Raw genomic sequence first — 21,049 nt, forward strand, 5'->3', positions numbered from 1 at the left:
GGCTGGAAAGATTTCAGGCCCGTTGCTCAAGAGTTACAGGCATGAGCCTTATTAGAAGGAATCCTGCCCTTTGATTTTATTGGGAGCTGGGGAAGTTTACAGCGCCCTGCCCAAGTCCACTTTTAGACTTTTTTTTTTTTTTGACAGTATGTAAACTGCATGGACTACCTCTAAGAGAGAGGTATTATGCTCAGAGTTGGAATTTTTAAGGAAATTGAGTCCCCTGTTTTTGTCTCAATTTCCATTTCCCCTCTTTTTGACTCAGTGTCCTTAATCAGTTTTTTATCTTTTGAATAGCTCCCATCAAGCTTTCTTTGTGAGGGTTGATGTTTTGGCTATGGGGAGGTTGGGGGTTGTGACTTAGTATTGGTGATAAAAAAGTTCCTGGATACTTGGTTACAAGAGATAATATTTTCTTTATTAAGACTGGGTGAGGTTTTAACATATCAAGCTTCCATTTTCCAGGTACATATCTGTCAGATGTGCCTCCCTGTGGCTTTCAGTTACCCTTCATTATCTTTTCCCTGCTTATCTATTTAAATGACTGAGTAGCTACCAACTGTGTTACAGGATACCTTGCCACCAAGCTGAGTCAGCCATGGCAGCCCTCTCTCACTTCAGTTCTTGCAATCATGCCAGAAAACTTTCAGACATCGCTCAGAGTAGCAGGCATGAGTTTACTGCTGAATAGGGAAAGGGAAAAGGAGATACTCTCAAAGGCGAGACTGGGTCACAGAGAAGACAGAGATGGTGTGCCTCTCCTGCCCTCCAGTTTTATTGGGGTCCCAGGGAAGTTTCCAGAGAGTTCTGCTCTTGTCTACTTCCTAACCCCCCCTTTTTTTTAAGAGAGAGGAGAGAGAGAGAATTTTTAATATTTATTTTTTAGTTCTCGGTGGACACAGCATCTTTGTTGGTATGTGGTGCTGAGGATCCAACCTGGGCCACATGCATGCCAGACAAGCGCGCTACCGCCTGAGCCACATTCCCAGCCCTACTTCCTAACTCTTGACTGATGGCAGGGTGACTTCAGACTTTCAAGTTTCCACTATGCATGACAACTCTAGATCACTTTGGCCCATGATAACTAGTTCTAATTGGAACCTGTTCTTACAGGTTTTATGGTTTGGAGGAATTATCTCCCTGAATTCTGGAATCTGCATAAAGGTCACCAAAGTCTCCCCCTTTAGGGTAACTTGTGTTATTGGAATTTCAGGCCTACATTCCTCCTGCAAATAACTGGTTGTTTTCTGAGGAATATAACGTATCCTATTGACTTGAGCCAGGCAGAGCTGTATGTAAATTGCTTGTTAAAAATTGGGTGAGGGAAGGGAGGAGTCAGGGGGGTAGGAAAGTTGGTGGAATGAGATGGTCAACATTTACCCTAAGTACATGTTTAAAGACACGAACTGTTTGAATCTACTTTATGTACAACCAGAGACATGAAAAATTGTGCTCTACATGTGTAATATGAATTGAACTGCATTCTGCTGTCATATATAACAAATTAAGATAAACAAATAATTTTTAAAAACTTTGGGGAGGGGTTAGCACAGAGGGCCCAGTGTATAGGGCCTGTACACTTCCCCATCTCTTTCTGGTACTGAGGATCAAAGCCAGTGCTTCAGGCATGCTAGGTAAGCACTCTACCACTGAGCCACATCCCCAGCCCACACCTCCCCATCTTAATGGGTAACATGTATAAGCCCTGCCTTTACTCCTTTCTATACAGTAAGCAGCAAATATTTCAAATTAATTTAGTTATCCACCATGATTCAAACTTCTATGAAGACTTCTCTGACCAACCACACCTCCTTTCCAAGCACTCACACCGTATGCATTTTTAGTTAAACACACAGTATATTAATTTTCATGTGGTGCTAAGGATCGAACCCAGTTAAAGCCCCAGCCTTCATATGCTTTTATTGTACATTCCTTTAACCTTTTATCTGCTCCCAACTCAGTTGTGTTACTGCTACCTGTGCTGGAGATATGTCTTTGACTGTCCCTACTGTTTAGGGTTGTGATTAAATAAACTTAAATGGATTTTTTCTTCTAGAGTATCAAATGTATAACTTTTCACATGGATACTGGATGAATTTAGAATAAGAAATGTTAGTCCTAATGCCTGAATTAAAGCATTTATTTAATGAAGCAGGTTTCATTAAAACGGATTCCTATAAACTGCTTCACTTAATTCTCTGTTGTATTTCCCCTAGAGTCCATCTAGAAACAATTGAGCTTCTGGGTTTAGGGAGCTGATAAACAGAAGGAAAAAGTAGAGGTCTCTAGGTGCCAGTGAGAGAAGATGGAGCAGGTCTTGAGAAACAGTATTACATAAGAGCCTTGAAAAGTAGAATTAACATTAGTGTTGCTTATGGGGCTGAGATTAGAATTATTAAACATAAAATGAGGACCCTACTTTAAGATTAATAATTAGGCTGAGGAGAAAATAAGATTAACACATGAATGGCTAGGATGAAGATTAGGATTAGAAAAGAGTTAATGCTGCTGTTCTGGGCTGATAACAGGATAAATGTTGGATCAAGGCCATTTTATGTAGGGACTAGAAATGAAACTAGAATTTTCATTTTTCTTTGTTGGCATGTACTCAAGGAGAATTTGCCCAGCCTGGACAACAGGAAGACCTTGACACAAATAAAACTAAAAAAACTGGTGATGGAGTATAGTGCAATGGTAGAGTTCTTGCCTAGCAAGCCTGAGGCCCTTTGATCCCCAGCACTCCCCCCTACCCCCCCAAAAAAACCTAAGTATGTGTGTTTGTGTGTGTGTGTGTACATGTTTACTTATTTTGTGTGTGTCTGTGGTACTGGGTTGAACCCAGGGACACTCTACCTCGGATCTACATCCTCAGCCCTTTTTTATTTTGAGACAAGGTCTCTGTTGACCAGGCTGGCCTTGAACTGGCCTTGAACTCCTGATTTTGGGGAATTACAGGTGTTCATCACCATGTCCAGCTTAGAAATAGAATTTGGTATTGCTGTCAGTTCCATGGAAAAGCTAGGCAGAGGAATCTGTAGGATTAGGACTCCACAACTATTTACATTCTCTGGAGGGAAAGATTCATTCATTCGCTCACTTATCCATAGAATCAGGTGCCAATTTTCTGCAATTTTTTCTCTGCTTTATGGGAGCCTGAAATCTCATGGAAGAACAGGAGCACAGAGGAATACTGAGGAAGGCAGGAGCACAGAGTTGTAAAAATACTTAACAAGGGTTTTTTTTTGTTGCCATGGGATGATGATTTGAAGCATTTGAAAAACTATTCTGACTGATCATGGTGGCACACACATGTAATCCCAGCAACTTTGGAGACTGAGGCAGAAGATCAAAAGTTCAAGGTCAGCCTGAGCAACTTTGTGAAACCTGGTCTCAAAACATAACAAGGGTTAGTAAAGTGGGTTCCATTGCTAGTACTAAAAACAAACAAAACCCCAAAAGCAACAACGTATTCTGAGATTCAAAACATAGTGACCATGGTACATGTGTTGCTAGATTGGGATGATGCTCTCAAGTTTGTTGAGAAATTGAGGTGTCTCACCTGAGCTGGGAGGGCAATAATTGTACCCACAGGCAGAGCTAAGAACGTGGAATCTGGTCAGTTCTCCTGGTTCCAAATCCTGTGTCTTAGTTTCTGCTTCTGAAAAAGGATGTATTATTTGCTTCATATTGTTTTTTTTTTTTTTTTTTTTTTTTTTTTAAAGAGAGAGTGAGACAGAGAGAGAGAGAGAGAGAGAGAGAGAGAGAGAATTTTAACATTTATTTATTTTTTCTTAGTTCTCGGCGGACACAACATCTTTGTTGGTATGTGGTGCTGCTGAGGATCGAACCCGGGCCGCACGCATGCTAGGCGAGCGCGCTACCGCTTGAGCCACATCCCCAGCCCCTTCATATTGTTATTACATGGGTTAAATGCATAAATGTGTGGAAATTACATTAAATAGTGTCTGGAATCTCATAATTGGTATATAAACAGTTCCTGTCTGAGCAGAGCACAGTGTGTGCTGATGTTCATGAAGTTTCAGGTCATGAGCCAGGGATGGCACATGCAATTTCACATTTGGCCAATAGATGGCATCAGAATCCTCAATGTACAAATTATCCTGCCTGCCTAAAGATGAAGACTTTTCCCTGAGCTTATTGCGGGCATTGTAAAGAAGAAATGCCAGGACTGAAGTTAAGGTTTCTTCCCAAGGCTCTGTGCTGGCTTCAAGCCTAAGGATACTAGAGTATCCGATTGTGGGTTTGAAAACAACAATGTGTATTTGAGAATTGCCTGACTGGATGTCAGGGGTCCTTTAGTTCTCATACAGTGTGTTGTTGGGTGAGTTTCTGAACTTACAGGCTGCCCATCTCTCTTACTAATATTTGAGGGACAAATCAGAATGGGAATATAAACCAGACATATATAAGTAAGTGGAAAAAAAAAGAGAAACAAAGAAAATAGGGTAGGAACTAGAGATGAAGAAATAGTGATAATATGACAACGGAGGGGAATTAGAAATGGAAATGATAACATTAGGAACATGGTTTTGAGGGCAAATTTTTGAAAATAAAATAGGGAAAAAGAAAATATTAAATTTGATTCATGATAAATGTTTTATATAGATAATTATCTCCCTATCTGTATTCTTTCTCTTGTACAGTGTATGTGCGTACACACACACACACACAAAATCATCTATTGCTGTGAAAATATGGGTGTGAAGAAGACAGAGGGCTGCAAAACTCAATCTTCCTGATGAAATCATGTCAAATTTCAATTTTTTTAAAGATGTTGATGGACTTTTATTTTATTCTTTTATTTATATACAGTGCTGAGACTAGAACCCAGTGCCTTACACATGCTAGTCAAGTGCTCTACTGCTGAGCCACAGCCCCAACCCCCCAGATTTTTTGTGGTGCTGGGGGTTGGACCCAGGGCCTTGTGCATGCAAGCACTCTACCAACTGAGCTATATATCCCCAGCCCCTCTTCTTTCAATTTTAAAGCAGATTGATCAGCACTCCCTCAGTTTTGTCTGGGCTCCACTTCCTTCCCCAACAACCTCCTGAATGCCCTCTTTACCTCCTTGTTCCTCAGGGTGTATATGAGTGGGTTAAGTGAAGGAGTGCCCACTGCATAGAAAAGGCCAAAGAACTTGCCCCTCTTTTGGGCATAGGGGTTTTTGGGCTGGAGGTAGACAGCAATGACTGAGCTGTAGAAGAGAGTAACCACAATGAGGTGGGAGGAGCAGGTCCCAAAAGCTTTCCTCCTGCCCCTTGCAGAGTTAATCCTCAACACTGCCCGGGTAATGGCACCATAAGAGACAAGGATGAGGCTGAGTGGCACAACCAAAATGAAGACACTGGCTACAGCCATCTGGATCTCATTGTAGGTGGTGTCCCCACAGGAGAGCCGAATTAAAGCTGGGACCTCACACACAAAATCATCCACATGATGGTGGGGACAGAAGGGTAGGTGGAGGGTGGCTGGTGTCTGGATTACTGACTCCACCAATCCAATGATCCAGGCAACAGCTGCCAGCTGCAGGCACAGGCGGGGGTGGATGATGGTGGCATAGTGGAGGGGCTGGCAGACAGCCACATAGCGATCAAAGGCCATCACTGTCAGGAGGATGCATTCAGTGGTCCCCAGGGACAGGAAGATGAACAGCTGGATGAAGCAGCCCAGGAAGCTGATGGTCTTCTTGGGGCCCCAGAGGTTGACCAGCATCTGGGGGACACAACTTGTGGTGAAGCAGAGGTCCAAGAAGGAGAGGTTGGAGAGGAAGAAGTACATTGGAGAGTGGAGCCTGGGGTCCAGCACTGACAGCAGGATGATGAGTGTGTTGCCCACCAGGGTGAGGAGGTAGGAAGTTAAGACAACCACAAAGAGAATCCTTTCCAGCCCTGGGTGTTCAGAGAAGCCCAGAAGGAGGAATCCCACTGGGAAGCTTTGGTTGAGCATGGCCTGTTCCTGTTCAGAGCTAGAGGGATGAGTGTGTCAGATTAGTGTGTTCCAGTTTGTTTTGTAAAAGCACTCTGGATGCTCACTTCTGGTCAAATGTCTAGTGGGAATGGAATGTGGTGGACAGTGGTCAGAGACCTTGTGCTGATGTTTCTGACTTGAGTGAGGGCAAAGGAGGCTGATGTCAAATGTGGATCCGTTAACTCATTCTTTCAGCAAAGGTTTATTGGGTGCCCTATGTTCTGAGTGCTTTTCTAACTGTTGTTCTTAATTTATTTGTTGGAATAAATAGCAAGTCAATATATTTTGAATGAATGTTCTCTCTATATATATATTATTTCTGTCAGCTTGATTATTTTTTATTGGCTAGATGAATTTTGTAGAACTTCATATTCTATTTTATGCTTCATTTGCAAGGGAGATTATTTGAGAGAGAATACATTATCTATGGGAGAGATTTTCTTTCATTTTAAGAGATCCGCACTCATAGCAAGATCAATTCAGTTACCCGGGTCTCTTTAGCAACCTAAGTCACTCAGATGACTGATTAGGAGAATTGCTTAGTCCCAAGGGAAGTTTACCAGCGGGAGGTGAGAATGACCCCATACATGTTAAAAATACTGAGTTCATAGCATTATGAACAAGAATAACTTTTTTTTGTGTGTGTGTGTGTGCTGGGAATTGAACCCAGGGGTGCTTTACCACTGAGCTACATCTTCCACCTTTTAAAATTTCTTATTTTGAGACAGATTCTTGCTAAATCGCCTAGGAGTATTTGCGATCAGTCATCTGAATTGCTGGGATGACTGGTATGCAGTACTGTGCTTGGTCTTAAAAATAACGAAGTCAATCTGTGTAATGCCCACCACCCAGATTAAGGAACTGAACAAACATTTCAGGGTCTTCGAAGCTCTTATGTACTCCTCCCTGACTTCTTAATTTTCCACTTCCAGCACAGAACTACCTTCGGAATTTGTTCATTTGTTTGTTGAGATAGGGTCTTGCTACGTTGCCCAAGTTGGGCTTGAAATCCTGGGCTCAAGTCATCCTCCTGCCTCAGCCTCCCAAGTGTTGGGACTCCGGGTGTGCACCACTGTGCCTGGCTTTGAATTTTTAATTCTCTTTCTTCCTCTCTTTCTTTTATTTGAGATAGAGTTCACATATCAAACTTAAGAGTTTTCAAGTATATTCACCAGTTATGTAATTAAACACCACCTACCTCCAGAACATTTCACATCACCCCAAAAAGAAACTCCATGCCTGTCAGCAGCCACCCCTCATTTGTTTTCTTTGATATATATAATTCTTTGTATGCAACTTAAACAATAGCCAACTATTTCTTATTCATTGGTCAACTATTATCCTAATCAGTTTTCTGCATTTTTAAATTGGTTATTCTCTTGTTACTTCACTCTCTTTTTCTACCTTATTTCTGGATATCCATAGGTTAAATCTTGTTTTTTGGGGGGTGGGGGTGGGAAGGAGTACTGGGGATTGAACCCAGCAGTGCTTTACCACTGAGCTACCTTCTCAGTTCTTTTAATGTTGAGACAGGGTCTTGCTTACTTGCTGAGGCTAGCCTCAAACTTGTGATGCTCCTGCAACAGTCTCTGGAGTAGTTGGGATTACAGGCATCTGCCAATGCACCCAGTTTAGATTATATCCGTTTTAGGGACTCTGTACTTTTTTCTCTTTTGAACTCTTTCATTTACTACTTTTCTTATAATAATTCTTCTTCATATGCATTCATTTACTGGTTTGTGCTTTTATTTGTTTCTTGAGACCATAGTACCAGGATTGTGAGAAGATCCGGGTTAGGGATCCTCCCTAAAGGGGTCTACGATAGTTCCATAGTCATTACCTGCCATTGCTATTGGTGGCTACTGTATGTTAAGTGCTTCCTATGGGCCAAGTGTGGTACTAAGCAGCTCCCTGAACCTCTGGTTCTCATAGCAATCTGCAAAGAAGATATTATTCCAGTTTTACCAGAGTGAACAGTTTCAGAAAAGATAACTTTCTAAAGTCACCTAGTCAGTAAGTGCCAGGATAAGATTCTAGAGACTTTTTTCCAGTCTTGGGCGTTCAGAAAAGCCCAGAGGGAAGGAGCCCACTAGGGAGCTGTGGTTGACCATGACCTGTTTGTTCCTGTCCAGAGCTGGAGGGATGAATCTGTCAGGTTGATTAAATGTGTCTTATAAAAATCCCTCTAACTCCAAATACAATGCCTTACTGTTGTGGAAACTGATAGCCCACAGGAGAACAACAAACATTTTACTTACCGTTAATCAAAGAAAAATCTCTTTGCTGCCAGCAAACAACCATGACAAAACTTGTAGCTGGCACTTAGTCTCCACTTGGACATCAAGAAGATAACTAAAGGGCTGGTGATGTAGCTCAGTGGTAAAGTGCCTATCTACAATGCATTAAACCCTGGATAAGATCCCTATCCCTGAAAAACAAAACAACTAAAAATTAAGAAGAATAGGCATCATTGGGCAACTAGATCTCTGGTTCTAACAAGAATTGCTAATATTTACTAGCAAGCACTTTTGAAGCACATCTATATGTGATGTGCTAGAGCTGGCTCATGCTATCTTTTGATTATTAAATTTTCAGAAATTTTGTGAGATACTTATTAAGCCATTGGTAGCTTGAATCAGCTACAGGAGGAGTATTTACACTGTGGAAATGGACATCACTACAAATTGGCTCTGCCTCCCCCCAACCCAACTGGTTGTTAAACATTTACCAGCATACCTCTGATTGTCCTTCACAACTCTATGTGTTAGTATTATCTTTCCTTTAATATGAAGAAATTGAAGCAAAGAAAATTTAGGCAATATAGTTAATAAGCACCCAAGCTGATGTGTGAACCGAAGTATGTTGGCCGTTCGCCAACCACAGCCCACCCTATCTCTGCAGGGAAGATGAGGCCAAGAGAAGTCAGAGATACCTCTTTGCTAAAAAGGTCTACCAACCACCCCTCTCAGTCAAGGAGAAGTTGGCTTCTGCTTTAGTGATACTGGAGTTAGGTAGGTGGATGTTGTGTGATGGTAGAGGGAGAGATCCCAGGACTCTCATCCCATAGAGAGAAAGAACTCATTAATTCTGTTAAGACCCTAGGGTTCCACAGCCCACAGACAATTAATTAGCCACTGATGATGGTAAAGGGGGCAGGGGAATATCTATAGAAAATATGCCAGCGGGAGTCACAGTGGTAGGTACAAAGGTCACTCACTGCTTCTCTCTGTCGACAGTAAGAATAAGGACAATGCACCTCCTCCTTTCTACTTCCAGTGACTCCCAGCATCCAGCTCTCCCCCTCAAGCCTCTGATTCACCTACTCAGGACCCCACATTTTTGTTTGTTTGTTTGTTTGCAGTACTAGGGATTGAACCTAGGGCCTGTGTGTGCTAGGCAAGTGCTCTATCATTGCGCTACATTCCCCAGCTCTTCATATTTTATTTTGAGAAAAGGTCTCACTAAGTTGCTTGAGGCAGGCCTCAAATTTGCAATTCTCCAGCCTTAGTCTCCTGAGTGTCTGTGATTACAAGTGTGTAGTACCATGCCTGGCCTAGGATCCACTGACCTACTTATTTTTCCATTCAACACTTCTCTCTGAAGTGGACCACACTGTACTAACAGAATTATAACACCCTGGGGCTATAAGAATACTTAGAACATTTAGTCTCACTCTCATATGGTTCAGCTGAGTCATTACCATACCTCTCTTCCATTACAGCTGGGCCTGTGGGCTCAGCTGGCCCAGCTGGCCCAGGTCCAGATCAAGTGAATGTACCCGTTGGCCTAACTTAAGATATAATTGGGATGCATGTACTAGGGAGTTGGCAGGATCTCCACATTAGTTCTTTGATGTATGGAGTAATAGAAAAGTGGGGAAAGCCAAATAATGCCCTGAATCTGCACTCCCTTCTCCACAAATGCAGTAAATCAAGAACAATGTTATGGTAAAAATAAATGATTGCCTGATGCCACATTTAAAGGATTCAGGGCTAATTGTCCCTTTCATATGCCCCATTTAATTCACCAGTCTAGTCACTACAAAAACCAGATGGATCTTGGAAGATGACTGGGCTACCACGAACTAAACCAAGAGAGAGCAATAATTGCAGTCATTGTGTCTTATTAACATAGTTCCAGGTCCATGTTACACAACCATCAATCTGATGAATGCTCTGTTAAAATACTATCAGCAAAGAGGACCAGAGGCAATTTACATTTACAGAGTGTAGATATAAGTTCACATTTGTGATTTTTTGGACTATGTGGCCCAAAGAGACAAGGATACTGATGGTTGCTACTCCAGGTTGAAAAAAAAAAAGCTTTGATTTGTAGCATTTTACGATTTTCATAGTCTAAAATATTCCCACCATGGCCAATTTTAAACTGTCAATGTGACATTTAAAAAAAAAAAAGGTTGAAAAGAGACACATAGTAACATACTACTATGCAGTATATTATATAGTAGTTTTATTATACAGACATTACAGATGTGAATAACCACAAGAGCATAGATAACAGTGAACTATGGTAAAATAACTAGGAAATGTTGAGTTTAAGTACTTTTTACTTTTGTCTTAAAATATAATTTATTTGAATGTAAGTTTAAATAACCATTTGTTGTGTTGGCTGTTTAACAACTGGTTTCAAAAGTTCTTGAAAATTTAAAAATCAGCTTCATGAGGCAGTATGAACTAGCCCCAGTATACTCTTAGACATGACCTTCTGGACATTCCACAAAACATCACATAGTTTCACTATATAGATGGTATTGCATTAATCAAACAGAATGAGATAGAAAGGTAAGTATGTTGGGGCCATTGGTAAGACAAAACACTCCGTGGGTGGAAGATAAACCCTATAGAGATTCAAGGCCATCTATACAATTTTTAGAGATCTAGTAATCTGGAGCCTGTTGGGACATTTTCTTTCTTTCTTCTTCTTCTTCTCCTTTTTTTTTTTAAATTTTGGAGTTCTAAATGGATAGCATGCCTTTATTTGTTTCATTTTATGTGGTCTTCAGGATCGAACCCAGGGCCTCACACATGCTAGGCAAGCGCCCTACCACTGAGCTGCTGCCCCAGCCCCGGGACATTTTCTTTTTAATTGAGTATTGAGGACTGAACCCAAGGGTGTGTACCACTGAGCTACATCCCATGCCCCTGACCCTAACTGCATTTTTTTTTTTTTGAACAAAGATCTTGCTAAATTGCAAAGGCTGGCCTTAAACTTGCCATCTTCCTGCCTTAGCCTCCTAGTTGCTGGGATTACAGGTGTGTCCCACTTCTCCCAGGTATTCCTTTTTATTTTTTGAGACAGGGTCTCATTAAGTTATCCAGGCTGGACTTGAAGTTGGGATCCTCCTGCCTCAGCCTCCTGAGTAGCTTGAATTACAAGTGTGTGACACCACTCCTAGCAAGGACATTCCTTTGAAATAAGGACAAGTTATTGCACTTTACACCACTGATGGTAACACCACTGATGCTTGATAGTTTTTTGGTTCTAGGGGAAGCACATTCCACATTCATAGGGTTACTGCATGGAAGTGTTCATTAGTAACTGACTGGAGCCCAGAGCAGGAAGGGTTCTGTGGCTATTCTAGGCTGTTCTACACAGCCCTGCTACTTTGGTTAGCTGATCTAACAAACTCTAGAGTACTAGATACTAGAGATATCAGTGATGGTAAAAGATGCAGTGTGACATTACCAAAGGAAAATCACAACATAGACCTCAAGTCTATGCTGTTAGAAAAGTGTACTCCATTAGGAAATCCTCCCAGCTTGCTACTGGGTCTTATAAGAGACAGGATTCCTGACTGTGGGGCATCAAATGACTATGAGGCTCGAAAGGCCTATGATTACCTGGGTACTGTCAAACCAATCAATATGAAAAAGTCACACGGCCATAGCATCATCCATTGAAATACAGAAGAAGTACATTCTAGATACAGCATGAGCAGAACTGGGGGGCAAAAGTAAGGTGCATAAGCATGTGGCCCAGATCCTCATGTTGTCCATACTGTTGCCTCAGGATCTCTGCCTTTGCTTTCATCAGTGGCTCATGGGAGGTGTTCCAGTTATCTATTATTATATTATAAAATCTCCCAAATCTTAATTGTTTTTAGAAGAGAGAGAAAGAGAGAGAGAATTTTTTTAATACTTATTTTTTAGTTTTCGGCAGACACAACATCTTTGTTTGTATGTGGTGCTGAGGATCAAACCTGGGCCGCACGCATGCCAGGTGAGCACGCTACTGCTTGAGCCACATCCCCAGCCCCAAATCTCCCAAATCTTGATGGCTTAAAGCTACCACAACTTCATTGTATCTCACAGTATAATTGGCCGAATTCAGGAAGGTCTTGGCTAGGTGAGTCTTATGTTTCATGATGGGTCATCTGGGATCGCTTGGAGGTATTCAGCTGACAGATGGACTGCTCCATCCTGGTACCTTGATGGGTTTATTGCAAGTTTGGGCTCATCTTGACCTTTCTGTCTTTATATTATCTCAGGACCTTACAAATGATCTCTTAGCATAAAAGTCAAGTATTTTACATGGTGATTTGGGACTCCAAGAGCCATGCCAGTTCTCTTACAGGCAAGGCCCAGAACTGGCCTGGTGTCACTTCTGTCACATTATCTTGGTCAAAATAGCCATAGACCAGTCGTAGATTCAAGAGGATGGGAAATAGATACCCTTCCTGATGGGAGGCTTGTCAAGAGTTTATAAGCATCTATAATCTTTCTTAGTGGGAAGGAGAGGTACTTTATGAGAAGTTAACAGAGGGAAAAAAATGCTAATTTTAGTTCAGTTCAAGACATTGGTCTGAGCTTAAAATGGACTGCTTTTTTTTTAAAGCATATTTTTCTCTAGTCCATCCATTTACCAGTAAATGCCCTAATTTCATTCTTCTTTATGGCTGAGTAGAATTCCATTGCATATATATAAGACATTTTCTTTATCTATTAGACGGTTAATGGGTACCAGGGCTGGTTCCATAACTTGGCTGTTGTGAATTGGGCTGCTATAAACAAACATTAGTATTTATTCATGTTCTATAGTATGCTGATTTTAGTTCTTTTTTTTTTTTTGAGAGAGAGAGAGAGAGAATTTTTTAATATTTATTTTTTAATTTTCAGTGGACACAACATCCTTGTTTGTATGTGGTGCTGAGGATCGAACCTGGGCCACATGCATGGCAGGTGAGCGCACTATCGCTTGAGCCACATCCCCAGGCCCTGATTTTAGTTCTTTTGGATAAATACCAAGGAGTGGAATAGCTGAGTTGTAGGTGGTTCCATTCCCAGTCTTTTGAGGAATCTTAATACTGCTTTCCAAAGTGGTCATACTAATTTACAGTCCCACCAACAATGTATGAGTGTATGTTTTTTCCCCACATTCTCACCAGCATTTATTATTATTTGTACTCTTTCTTTCTTTTTGGTACTGGGGATTGAACCCAGAAATGCTTTATTACTGAGCTGTATCCCAGCCCTTTTTATTATGTATTTTGATAGAAGATCTTGCTAAATTGCTGAGGCTGGCCTCCAACTTGGGATCCTCCCACATTGCTGGGATTACAGGCATGTGCCACTTCGCCTGGTTATTATTTGTATTCTTTTAAAAAATTTTTAGTTATTGATGAACCTTTATTTTATTCATTTATTTATACGTGAATCGAACCCAGTGCTGCACACATACTAGGCAAGCACTCTAGTGCTGATCCACAACCCCAGCCCATATCATTTGTACTCTGGATGATTGCTATTCTAACTGGGGTGAGATGAAGTCTCAGTATAGTTTTGATTTGCCTTTCCCTGATTGCTAAGAATGTTGAACGTTTTTTATGTATTTCCTGGCCATTTGTAAGCTACTCCTCACATCAGGAGGATGAGAAATGCCTGTTTAGATAATTTGTTTATTTGTTTGTTGGTATTAGGGATTAAACAAGGGGCCCTTAACCAGTGAGCCATATTCCCAACTCTATTATTTATTTATTTGCATTGAAGATACCATTTTTAATGTTCCTGGAATGGCTGGTACTGGTAGATAATTAAAACACACATTAATCAAATGAATACAGGATTTCTTACACTATTGATTGCAAATTGAGTATTTGTCTCTTAATAAAATCACATTTGACATGTATCTTACTATCTACAATACAATTCAAATTTAAAAGGTGTATTCAAACAAAATAATACAAGATACTCAGCATCTTCCCTAGGCTGTCAGTGCCACACCCACATGCATTTGTGTACTGAATAGATTTCATGAAAATACTTTAGAACCCAGTGCCAACTGTCTCTCTTAAAGCATTCTATGTTGATAACACCTTTCTTTCTATATCCATCATGCCTTTGTTAACTGTACTGCAATACATGGAGTGCTGTTATAATTGTTTCTTGGTTTCCATTTTTGAACAGCACATACTTCGAAACCATGAGCCATATACTGCCCATCTGTATTAACTTATCATTTTATAGTTTATGACAGATATTGGGTAACCAATGTGACTATTTAATAAAATGAGTAAAAGTGAGCATTGAGGTAAGGGGCACAATATTTAGAAGATTTCTATATAGATTGGCTTAACTGATCCTGATATTATTTTTTATTTAAAGACCGGGTCTCGCTAAGTTACTGAGGCTGGCTTTGAACTTGTGATCCTCTTGCCTCAGCCTCCTGAGTTGCAGGGATTACAGTGTGCACCACTGCACTTGGCATTTGTCCATTTATTGATTGCATTATTTGTGGGTGTTTTTTTTTTGTATGTGTGTTAAGTTTTTTGAATTCTTTATACTTTCTGTATATTAATCACCTGTCAGAGGAGTAACTGGCAGATTTTCTCAGATTCTGCCTTAGCCTCCTGGTTCCTGGGATTTCAGGTATGCACCACTTCTCCCAGGAATTTTTTATTTTTTGAGACAGGGTCTCATTAAGTTGCCCAGGCTGGACTTGAAGTTGGGATCCTCCTGCCTTAGCCTCCCGAGTAGCTTGGATTACAGGTGTGTGACACCACTCCTAGCAAGGACATTCCTTTGAAATAAGGACAAGTTATTGCACTTTGCACCACTGATGGTAACACCACTGATGCTTGATAGTCTTTTGGTTCTAGGGGAAGCATTATCCGCATTCATAGGGTTACTGCATGGATGTCTAAACTGTTTTCTTTGTTGTGAAGATGCTTTTTAATTTGGAGTCATTTCATTTATTGATTCTTGGTTTTATTTCCTTGAGTTTTGGGAGTCTCATTAAGGAAGCTGGTGTCTGCATTAATATGTTGAAAATCAAGATGGAATGTTTTCTCTCATACCTAGAAGCTGGAGAGAAATAAGAAATTTTTAAAAAGATGGGATCCCATGAAAATAGAAGGAAGACTAAAAGAGTGGAGGAAGGGAATCAAGGGGGAAGGAAGAGGTACAGGAAGGAGGAGGAACCACAGAATGAAACTGGTTCTATGCATCATTCTGTGTGCATGTATGAATATATCACAATCAATTCAACTTTTATGTATATCCATAATATATCAATTAAAATACAATAAATTAATAGAAGGAAGACCAAGAAAGTAGGGGAAGATGGTAGAGGGAGGGAGAAGGGGAGGGAGAGGGGAAAACTTAGGGTTGAAATGGAACAAATTATATTCTATACATGTGTTAGGAAACAGATGAGGATGGTGGGAACATGAGGTTGAGAGAATTATTCTATAAAATAGGCCCACTGTGCTGATCCCCCACATGTTTTCTTTGCCAAAAAGCAATTTGGCTACGGCCCTGCCTGGCCTAAGTGGATAGGATATGTCCCATTCCTCAGCAAACTGAGGCAGGGGCAAAGGTCAGGCAGTCAGTGTAGGTAATGAAGGATGGAGGGCAAGAGAGTGATGACTGGTTATCAAAGAAAGAACAATCATTTTGCTGGGTCAACTAGGATTGTGTTCCTGGACACTCTGGGTTACGATCAATTAATCTCCTGTGCTCCTGCTTCTAGTCATGTATACAGGGAAGAAAGAGAAGACAGTGATTAAAGACATGGGTATTGGGATTTATAAGAAAGCTAGTTGCACCCTCTCCCCTTGGCTTTTTGTTCCAAGGCCTCCTTCTCTTTGTGGAGTCTGTCCTCTATCACTTTCCTAAATACAGCTTGCTTGCTATGCTTGCTTCGGTGTTATTCTTCAACCCTGGGAACAAGAACCTGTTTCCAAACTCCACCAAACTGGTGTCACATGTCACAATGAACTTCACAGTTATAAATAAAATAACAAAAAAATAAAGAAGAACATAAAATAAATAAATAAGAATCAAACAGAAACAGACTGCTGCTGCACTATAGCCTCAATCAAAAGTAGCTGTGGAAGACAATAGTGATAGGAAATCTTCCCAAAGGACAGGGCTTTGGGTGATGCACCTGGCTATACGTTTTGTTTGGAAGGAGAAGTGGCTCAATGGAAGAACAGATGTAAATAGACAGTGGCAAATGGCTTAGCTAGTTGACCAAAGGCTTGGAAGGAGAATGTTTGGAAGATCAAAGAGTAAAATTCAGGGAAGAGACACACGAATGATTCTGTGAAAATGCAAAAAAAAGTGTGAGTATTTTTGTATTGTATGCTAATGCCCATGGGGGCACATCCATAATTGAAGAAGCACTAAACCACCAAGTAAGAGAATGAGTACTTCACTTCAACCAGCCTCTGCATAGGTTACCCCAGTGCTACACAATGGGCTCACGAAAGCAGTGGCTATGGTGGTAGGAGGTACAGATGGGCCCAAAAGCATGGGCTTCCACTCACCACTTAACTTCTGCTGCTGCTGCTGAATGTCCAATATGCAAGAAATATACAAACATTATATATTGGTGCCATATTCTGAATAAGAATTTATAGGCCTAAGAGTCAAATTCAAGACAATCTGTCTACTGCAAAATTGGTCATGATCCTGTATAACAGGGAAAAAAAACAAAACAAACAAACAAAAAAACCTTAGCTGTTTTCTCCACTATGCTCTCAACCCTAGACAATTCTTTTTTTCTTAAAATTTTTTTAGTTGTAGATGGACACAATACTTTTATTTTATTTATTTTTATGTGGTGCTAAGAATCAAACCCAGTGCCTCATACATGCTAAGCAAGTGTGTTACCACTGAAGTACAACCCCAGCCCCAACCCTTGACAATTTTGTTCACTAAAATGTGTTGTTTTTCCTCCCACATTGACCAAGAAATTCTCCAGTGGACACGTACTGGACATCCTGTAACTTAATTCAAGTCGGTACTATATACCTGGATGTTGAATCAGATCCCATAGGTTAAGGTATCCCACAAGACTGCCATGCACTTCAAATACTAATTTTAAGTCCAGGCTCTGGAAATTCTGACTTCCTGGATACATATCAGGGGTTCCCACAATCCTCCCTTTAGATTCAATCATTTGCTAGAGTGATCCACAGTACTTAGGAAAGCTCTTAGGTTTATCAGTTTATTATAAAGGGTATTATACAAAATGTAGCTGAACAGCCAGATGGAAGAGATGCTTAGAGTAAGGAATGTGGGAAGGGACAGTTTCCATGCTCTATCCAGGACATGCCGAGTGGAGAATAACACCTACATGTGTTCAGGAACCTGGAAGCTTTCTGACCTCATAGTTCAGGAATCTTTCATGGAGGATTCATCATGCAGGGATAATTATTAACTCCATCTCCAACCTCTCTCCAGGATGTGGATGTGGGATGTGGAGCTGAAAGTTCTAAACTTCTAATCATGGTTTGGTTTTTCTGGTGACTAGGACGGACCCATTCAGGAGCTCAAGTGACATCTTACTAGGACAAAAAGATGTTCTTTTTTTTTTTTTTTTTTAATTGTAGTTGGACACAATACCTTTATTTTATTTATTTATTTTTATGTGGTGCTGAGGATTGAACCTAGCACCTCGCACATGCTAGGCAAGTGCTCCACCACTGAGCCACAACCCCAACCCCAAAAGATGTTCTTTTTAACAAAGAAATTCCAAGTGATAAGGAGTTCTGTGTCAGAAACCAAGGTCAAAGATCAAATATTAGTTTTGAAATAAAGATTCTCCTAGCATTTCTATTGTTTAGAAAATTACAAATTTTCAGGAGCTCCATGCCAGAATCTGGGAGAAGAGATAAAATATTTCTTATATCACAATATTGCAGTTCCTTGGCCACCACATTATTCTGCAGCCCTTGACTGCATTATCTTTTCTGATTTTACATAGATGCTTTTCAAATGTTGTTATAGGCACAAGCACAAAGCCAGTTCAGTGATGATCTCAGGTTTGTGTTATTTTGTTGATTCTCTTCCAAATTTAGCTTTTTGAAATTCTTCTGGATTTATATTATAGGATGTGTTTTAGTCAACTTTTTTGTCATTGTGACCGAAAGACCTGACAAGAACAAGTTCAGAGGAGGAAAAGTTCATATCTCAGTCCATAGATAACCTGCTCCATTGCTGTGGGCCCAAGGTGAGGCAGGGCATCATGGCAGAAGAGTGTTATAAAGGAAAGCAGGCCAGAACACAGGCACCAAGAAGCAGAGAGAGATATATACCACAAAATCACATCCCAATGACCCACCTCCTACTCACACCCTACCTGCCTACAGTGGCCACCCAGTTGATTCCTAACAAGGGATTAATGCACTGATTAGGTTAAGGTTCTCATAACCCAATCATTTCACTTTTAGACTTTCTTGCATCATCTTACACATGAGTTTTTTTGGGGGACACTTCATATCTAAACCACAACAGTATGGGATGTATTAGTAATCTTTGATAGTTTTGTGGCATATACAATATTCATGGATAAAGCAACTTTGGGAGTGGATAAGGAGCAAGATGTTTATAAATTTAAATTTGTTTTTATTTTAGTTACTGCTTTGTTATGCCATTTTGCCTGACCATTAGTGATAAGCACTGCAACTGATTCCTACTGGGGCATATATTTGTAGCCACTTCTGTCCCGAGCCTATAGCAGCTTTAAATTTTCTCTTTTACACATGCAAACACACACACACACACACACACACACACACACACACACACACACAAATAGGTAAAGCATGCACAGCTGGAACATTCAAAAGTCAGTCAAGGACATACTTAAAAAAATAGATTTCCTGCTAGGGTGTTTGGTAGTGCACATCTGTAATCTCAGTGATCCAGGAGACTGAGGACCAAGAATCACAAATTTGAGGCCTGCCTGGGCAACTTAGCAAAATCTTATCTTAATATTTTAAAAAATAAAATAAAAAAGACTCAGTGATGAAAGAACCTTGAGTTCAATCCCCAGTGCTACTCACACACACACACACACACACACACACACACACAAAGAAAAAGCATTTCCCTCCCATGTCTGTTCTTCAAACTATTCCCTTTTCTTAGGTGTAACAGTTGTGACCAGTTTCTTATTTCATTTATATTATACTGATGTATATTCTTGCAATGTTTTATTTTTATTATACTGTATAAGCCCAGTCAGGAGACAGAAATCACAGTGTTTCAAACAGGAAGTTTACTATAAAGCATTGTTAAGCTATGCTATAAGAGTAACTATAATTCTGGGCACAATGGCACATGCCTGTAATCCCAAGGCAGGAGGATTGTGAGTTCAAAGCCAGCCTCAGCAACTTAGTGAGGCCCTAGAGCAATTCAGCATGACACTGTTTTAAAATAAAAAACAAAAAAGGGCTGGGGATGTGGCTCAGTGGTTAAGTGCCCCTGGGTTCAATCCCTGGTACCAAAAAATTTTTAAAAAGACTATAAGGTATAAACATAAATCTATTGGATACTCTTGGGCTGAGGAAGAGTTTAGCTCCTTCTCCCAATGCAGAATTCACACTACACTAAAGAAGGGGTAGTTGCAGCTTACTGGAATAGCAGAAAAGTTTTATAGTTTTTCTAGTTCAGAGCTGGTCCACAGGTGCTGATAAAGCAGGAAATCCACAGTTGGCAAGAGGATACTTGGCATACAAAGAGTACGAGTGCCACCATAGTTGGGAGGACTTGTGGTCCTCTTTGAGCTGGGAGAGCTGTAGGGGAAAATCTTTTGGGGCTGCAGGTGATCAGAGGGAACTGTGGGTGAGAGATCTGTAGCATGGGGTGTCTATGTTGAGATGGCTGTAGGAAGGTGATCAACAGCTGGATTGGGCTGTGGGATTGCTATGTATTCTAGACACATGGAAGGGGAAGAACATAACTAGCTTACCTTTACACCTGCACCTGGCAACAGTGGATTCAGAAGAGAAACCCCTTTCTCCTGTGATGTTTTCCCAGAGCTCTCTTACTTACTACAAAGGAGAAATATTTGAAGGATTTCTGTCCATTAATGCAGAGAAATTATAGAAATTGAATTTGGAGTGGAGAGCCAATATGTTGATATTTGGCACATGTACAAATATAAATAACTATAAACATGTAATGTCCTTACTTTTAGAACACAATACAGGCATATTACCTCATTTGGTTCATTTGCTAAGAGATTGTTCCATATGAATGTGTTTGAAGTTACTTCTTTTCAAAGGCTACATAAATATTCCACTGTATGTACCTTTACTTATTGTACTACTCCCTTATTAATTTTATTTCTAATAATTTGCTATTAAAAATTATATTGCAGTAAGTATCCTCATACATCTGCTATTTTATACCACACAAGTATACCCACATACAATTCTATAAGTAGAATTTCTGGGTCTAAGGCAGGCACATAAATATTTGTAAATTGTATTTTTAAATTTTTTAAAAATTAATTTTATTTATATATGACAGTGGAATGTAAATTGTATTTTTAACAAAACTTAATACACAAAAAGAATAAATATCATACAAGTACAAATTATATCACTAATGATCAATCACATACTCATTAACCTACTATGGATCCCAAGATCTAGAACAAACCACTGACTCCATCTTGTGTCCACTTCTCTGTCCCTCCTTACTGTTTCTTCCTTGAAAGGATTCACTACTCTGTGCAGTGTATAGTTTTCTTGATTTTTATTTTAACAGTTTTATCACGTTTGTATAGATATCTAAAAAGAACATAAAAT

General features: G+C 40.2%; 1 protein-coding gene across 1 annotated transcript; it reads right to left on the reverse strand.

The window, feature by feature from the left end:
* Positions 1 to 4,348: 4,348 nt before the first annotated feature.
* On the reverse strand, positions 4,349 to 6,301 carry Or2h2 (olfactory receptor family 2 subfamily H member 2). The gene has a single exon (XM_005338823.5). It carries the CDS (start codon positions 5,965 to 5,967, stop codon positions 5,029 to 5,031), a length of 939 nt encoding a protein of 312 aa, XP_005338880.1. The 5' UTR covers positions 5,968 to 6,301; the 3' UTR covers positions 4,349 to 5,028.
* Positions 6,302 to 21,049: the final 14,748 nt, after the last annotated feature.

The sequence above is a fragment of the Ictidomys tridecemlineatus genome, chromosome 8, assembly GCF_052094955.1.
Source record: "Ictidomys tridecemlineatus isolate mIctTri1 chromosome 8, mIctTri1.hap1, whole genome shotgun sequence".
Taxonomy (NCBI): Eukaryota; Metazoa; Chordata; class Mammalia; order Rodentia; family Sciuridae; genus Ictidomys; species Ictidomys tridecemlineatus.